This window comes from Colletotrichum lupini, chromosome 2, assembly GCF_023278565.1.
Source record: "Colletotrichum lupini chromosome 2, complete sequence".
NCBI lineage: Eukaryota > Fungi > Ascomycota > Sordariomycetes > Glomerellales > Glomerellaceae > Colletotrichum > Colletotrichum lupini.
Window position 1 is genome coordinate 4677234 of NC_064675.1, and position 6000 is coordinate 4683233.

Sequence of the window (6000 nt, forward strand, 5' to 3'; positions counted from 1 at the left end):
GCGGTTCGACTTGTCTAAACATGTTCCTACCCTTCTTGTCTAGAGATTTGGCACCGCCTTTCCAAATGAAATTTGCCATCTAGACGAGTGGTCACCTAGGACTGAGGTTTTGTAGATTGTGCTTGTGAGCAGAGGCATCATTCATGTTACCCAAAGTTACAGATGGCTCGAAGACTCTCGTGAGAGTGTTGCTCAAATACGTGGTTTTGACAAATTGAACAGAAACTGACGAGGGCCGAGTTTAATAGAACTGGCCAAGGACTTTCAGGTCTCTGGTCCTCTCATTGCTCACTTGTCTGTGTAAGTGCCTTGGCTTTACCCCCCTAAAATTCGAACAGAAGCGGTGATGAATCATGTTACTAGACGAAGTTATCCACCTCCTATGCCCTGTGTGATAACAGACGAACAAGAGGGCCGTCTCCTAAGATTGACGCATCCGCCGAAAATCCTCCGATGACTGCATCGTGAGCTTCTATACCACTCTTCTCCAAGGTCTACGAAGTAAGTTTGACTATAGTTACACTGTCACATAGTCAGGCCATCATCTCCTTGCCCCAATTACTTTACTACACAAGGTTACAGTTCCGATTTAACCGAACCAACCCCGTCAATTGCGTATGACCGTCCAAACCCCAAGCCCGAAAATCCCCCGCCCGCCCCTTTTCTACTATTCGATACCCAGGTCCAGGCCATCATACATTCAGCCAAAGCTCTTCGAAGTAGTAATCAGACCCACTACCTGTATACTGCTGTAGATCAACTGGCTACATTCCTTATCTATTCGGGAGGAGCTCGCTAAAGCACAATAACAGGTAAGATCACGTATCAAAGGGCGATTACCACCTTATCACGCTGGTCACGATACGGTAGCCTCGTGAGCAGAGAGCAATACCCTACGAGCTTCACACGGAAGATGAGAGACCGGGTAGAGATGCGGCAGAGACTAGAAGCGTGCCCGGACTGGGAAATATGGTTCGCCGTCACGGTGTAGGTCGCGAAACGCAATGGCTAGATGCAGTCTTGAGATGTGCGCAGATGGGCCAAGTATCAAAGTGAATGGTACCAACACCAAAGAGGAGAAGGACGGGACAATTGTGATTCGATGCTTCGTGATGAGGAGATGGGGGATGGACTGGATTTCTGGGGAGCGGGAAACCCCTTATATACGCAAATTCCAAGGAGGCGGGCGAACCACGCTTCCCACTTGATTCATACAATCAGCGCCAGCCACACCAGGCGAACCAGGCGGACCAGGCGGACCAGCACCAACGCCCACCCACATCAGATGTAAGCCATGATCAGGCTATTGCCGACCTTCTTCACAGCGAACACGCATGCACACTATGGAATGGAACTTACGCATGCCCTGTACAAATCATACTTCCACTTTCCCCCATCAAACATCTAATCCTTCTTACCCGACTATCTAAGAAAAAGAAAGCCTGGAGCCCGATGCCTTGAAGGCGAAGAGACGGGTTGAGAACCAGTGTCACCGGAGACCGCCTCAGTAGTTACCAGACACTATATTTCCCGATTCAAAAACAAACATTTCCCGATTCCAACCAGTCAACACGGCAAGCCACATCCACGCGCTTCGAGACCTAGAAGCCGGGTTACAACGAGGCAGCTTCCAGGTAGGCAGACAGGAGAGAAGCCTACAGCCTGCCGCGGTGTTGCAGCTGGGCTCGCAGCCTGCAGAGCCGCCGGCCCCCAAAAGATGTGACTGTGCCTCGAACGGGCCGCCTTGCACTTTTTAACAAGCAACAAGAAAGACGGGAATGCGTTGTAAGCCTCACTTTGGCCGGGCGGAGCGGGCGGGAGGACGCAGTGTGCTGATCTCCCCCCTCAGCCTGCATGTGGCATGCATCTGGAAAAGTCCAATAGGAGTTGTTCTTGGATGTGACCCTGTGAATGGCGCCCTCGAATAAGTTTCCCGAGGCACCTTGAGTCTCGAGGGATGAGCCGCTGCTATACGCCCGCATATGTCATCGGGAGCGGCTGGGAGTTGATCCGATTGATCCGGCTCGTCATATTGGACCGTATCAAACAATCCCGCAACACTGTACAATAAGTAACCCCTGCTCTAACCTCAACCACAGCTTACAACAACCGCTCATCATATACCAGCCACGGCCATGGCCTCCCTTACACCGACGACGATGATGGATGCTCTCTCAACCTTGCCGCCGGCCCATTGGTGCCAGATATTCTTCGGGCTCTCAACAGCAGTAGTGTTGGCCATCCAGGTAGTGCCAAAGACGACCCAGCGTCTTCTTCTCGACTACGGCGCCCGCTCGCCGGCTACTACCACCGACACCAACGACCGGACCAAGGAGCCCACTGGTCCCAAAAGATTGGACTTCTTCACGCAAGCCGCCAAAGCTGTGACTTCCTTTGGTCAAATTCCACACGCGTGGTTCATGCACTTCTACGTCGCGTCCGTTGCAGGTTCGGCTTTCTGGGCATGGCAGTATTTTCAAAGCGGTTCAGTCATGGCCATCATCTCTGGCCAGCAGGCGGCTTCGGACGGCCCGGTTGTGAGCTTCGAGCAGACAGTGCTCGTCTGGACATTGATGGCGCTGCAAGGCACGAGGAGATTGTACGAGTGTCTCTTCGTGATGAGACCGGGGTCTTCTAGGATGTGGTTCGTTCATTGGCTGCTTGGATTGGGTTTCTATCTCTGCATGAGTGTATCCGTCTGGGTTGACGGCTCAGGTGAGGACCGTCATTTCCCACTCTCAGATACACACTCACCTTTCCCAGCCGCCTTGAGGCAAGAAGCAAGGCCAAACTTGGAAGGTCTTCTGTCACCTGGGGTCGCCGCTGGGACCGTCGCGTACCTCTACGGATGGTCTAATCAGCATAAATGCCACAAACACTTGGCCAGCCTCAAGAAGTATTCATTGCCGGAGGAGGGCCTTTTTCGGTATCTCATCTGCCCTCATTACACTTGCGAATGCCTGATCTATTTGGGCCTTGCCATGATAGCCGCACCAAAGGGCTACATGGTAAACCGCACCCTCATGGGTGCTTTGTGGTTCATTGTCGCCAATTTAGGCACAACGGCAGATGGGACCAAGCAGTGGTACGCGCAGAAGTTTGGTGCTGAGAAGGTCGCCAGTAAATGGAGGATGATACCCTTTGTCTTTTAGACACACTTGCGCCTCGAATATCACTTCTTTCCAAACAAGCCAAACTTGGCCCCAAGTTTCGACACCTGCATGACGTCCCGGTATGTCAGACTCGTCCTGGTCGCGCGTGCGCTTCGGCCAGCAGAAAAGTCATCCTGCGAACGCAAAAGGTCCCAATTCACGATCGTCTCGGCAGATAGCTCAACGTCCTCCTCGACATCGGCTATGCCGTGGAGGTAATCGGTATAGAGGTCGTCGGTGGTGATGAGAAGACTCCTGGGCTCCTGAAGAATGCGTCCCACAGGCTCTGGGTCCATGGCACCATCCTCCTTGGTTTGGTATAGGTTCAGACACAGACTTGCTCCAAGACTGACAGTACACACAACTGGATGATAGGCAGCCCCGTCCTATAGCCAGCATGAGATTCAAAGCTCTTCACGTGAACACCTACCATGTACTCAACTTATGCGGCATGATTCCTACTCCCGAAGGATACTCGTTTATCAGCACGTGATTCGGTCGTTTGTGAGGACTGCTAGCGAAGAGATTGGACGAATCAGAATCGGCGGCAAGAGGTAAGGAAAGAATTCGCGAGATCACAGGCTCTTGCAACCACTGTGGCAAGGGAGCATCGATCAGCTTGTTGTTGACGAGATCGGACGGCCATGTTTGGAGACGTCGATGAGTCAGTTGCTTCCAGCGGGGTTTCGGCGCCTCAGCTATCTGTTGGTTTCAAGGGCAAGTCAGCCACAGCTGTTGGCTCGACGGACGTCGTCGAAATAAGTTTCCGTACCTTTTGTAAGATTAAGCGTTCCTCCTCCTCTGATATGAAGTCCGCAATGTAGTAAGAGGACGGCGGAAGCTTCTTGACTCTGACGTCGTCGAGGGAGGCAGGTAAGTTCACGGCTGCCAAAAGCATATTGCTGGCTTCGCCTCGCAGCTGTGTGGTCGCAGACGTTTGATAGTCGGGACACAGGTGGTGTGATCTGGGGCTGCGCCCAACTTTATGGATGGGGATCCCAAACGAAGTGACGTGATGTTGGTTGAAGGGGTCGGGAAACCTAGGTACGTCGAAGCTTGTCGCAAGTTGGCACGAGGTGCGCAAAGGTCGTCGACGTAAGATCCAAGCTCCGGCTGCAAAGCGGCATAAGAGGCCAAGAGTCAAACGGTTCTGCGTCCAGCTGGGAGGATCCAGGCAACGATGGAAGCGACGAGGACGGCAAGGTTGGGTGGAGAAGCAAGGACGGGAGCTGGATCATGGATGGATGGAAGCGACAGGGCAAGAAGACGTCCAACTCCAGTCTCCGGCCTAAGACTTGAGCGCGCCTGCTTGTGGTTGTCAGACACGCCAAACCTGAGGTCGCCAGTTGCCTCAAGCAGTCAAGGATGGGAGGTATTGCACTAATAACAAGAAAAGGCGAGAACGGACACCTGCTTAGAGTACACTAGGTCTAATCGGGAAACGGCAGGTCGATTAGTCACAGGCAGCGCGTGACTGACGGTAAGGTGTCCGTTCCCAGTGGTAGTGGTGCTATCCGCCACAGTAGGTGATTGGCTGGTCTGGTCCCGCTTCATGAGCTCTCCGTTTTGAATGTCGCTCATGATTCGCCATTTGAATCCAAGATGCGACGGCCGGGGAGGGGGAAGAGGAGCCTGCTGCGACTCTGGAGGGGGCTAGGATTGGCCGAGGTGGGGCATGGGGAATTTGGAGGCTTCGATACGTACCATTCGAGTCGCACCAAGAACACGCACCGGGCAGATTCGAGGTTTTCCACCAGCAGGAGAAAGACGAGTTTTTGGACTAGCAAACCACAGAAAAAAGCCTTGGATGGACGAGCTACTCGTTTTGCATTGGAACCATGGGAGATCTCCGCAGGTTGGTGTGTCCAGGGTCAGGTGGCCTAGCGACAACGTGCAGCCAGTGATGCAGCTTGCGAAGAGAAACACGACGGCGTTGCTATCTCAATCTCACCCTATCTTTCTGAAGCAAGGTGGGTGCCGGGGCTAACGTCCAGGTTGAATCCTAGGTCGTTTGGTCTGCCACCCAAGGAGGCAGCGTACTTTTCGTCGACGTTGGGTACTTGTAGATACTGCAAAACTCCGGTAGGATCCCAAGTACCGCTTGTCGAATTCGACCCAGTACGTACCTAGTGCCGACTGCTGGCTGATGTGGCCACCTCAGTCGTCAGGCTGCCACTGCCAGTGCCGCTACCACCAGGTGCCTGCTGCACACCTCACTTTCCATAGCCTGCTGCTTGCCTCAGGGCTGCGTGCTGTGTGCTGTGTGCCTGCTTGTCTGATGCCCGGCTGCTACTGCTGCTTTCTCTGTCAGGTCTCCTGTCTCCTGTCTCCTTTGCTGGTTGTGGCTGTTCCGTGTCCCGTACTCTCGAGCAAGTCCCCTCCCCCCTGGTCGGGCCCAATCAAAGAGGTGGCGATCAGACTTTTTGACTCTGAAGACTCGCTCGCGGCCCCATTTCCACCTTTCAGCCAAATCGAAGCATCAAGCGTCACCAACAGTCTCTTTTCCCGCATTCTCTACCAACGCCCGCCTCCGTCCATCTCGCCCGCATTATTCTGTCCCGGCCAGGCGCTTCCTTAGTCGTTTTTCTGTTCCTTTCATACTCGACGTGATCCGATATCCAATACGCAGCATTTTCCTCCCCGTCCGACACCCACGTCCAACGCCTTTCTCGCGCGCGCACCCCCCCGTGACTGACCTGGCCACTTTCTCTTAGGGGGGTCACCTCGAGCGACTGAGAATTAGTCTACCGGCCGTCTTCAATTCAATCCGTCTCTCCAACCCTCTTTCTCGCGGCCGACCTTTGGCCAGGATGGTGCTGGCCAGTTTTTCGACCTCTAGATAAATGAT

The 6000-nt window shown here is 53.7% G+C and overlaps 2 protein-coding genes across 2 annotated transcripts; one reads left to right on the forward strand and one right to left on the reverse strand.

Moving 5' to 3' along the window:
• Positions 1-2135: 2135 nt before the first annotated feature.
• Positions 2136-3152, forward strand: CLUP02_03727 (3-oxo-5-alpha-steroid 4-dehydrogenase; the record flags this gene model as incomplete). The annotated part of the gene is made up of 1 exon (XM_049282744.1): positions 2136-3152. The coding sequence occupies one exon, from the start codon at positions 2136-2138 to the stop codon at positions 3150-3152; it is 1017 nt and encodes a 338-aa protein (XP_049139887.1).
• Positions 3153-3172: 20 nt separating this feature from the next.
• Positions 3173-4733, reverse strand: CLUP02_03728 (calpain; the record flags this gene model as incomplete). Its single annotated transcript, XM_049282745.1, has 5 exons — positions 3173-3500; positions 3583-3854; positions 3925-4192; positions 4408-4457; positions 4563-4733. The coding sequence occupies 5 exons, from the start codon at positions 4731-4733 to the stop codon at positions 3173-3175; spliced, it is 1089 nt and encodes a 362-aa protein (XP_049139888.1).
• Between the last annotated feature and the right edge of the window lie 1267 nt (positions 4734-6000).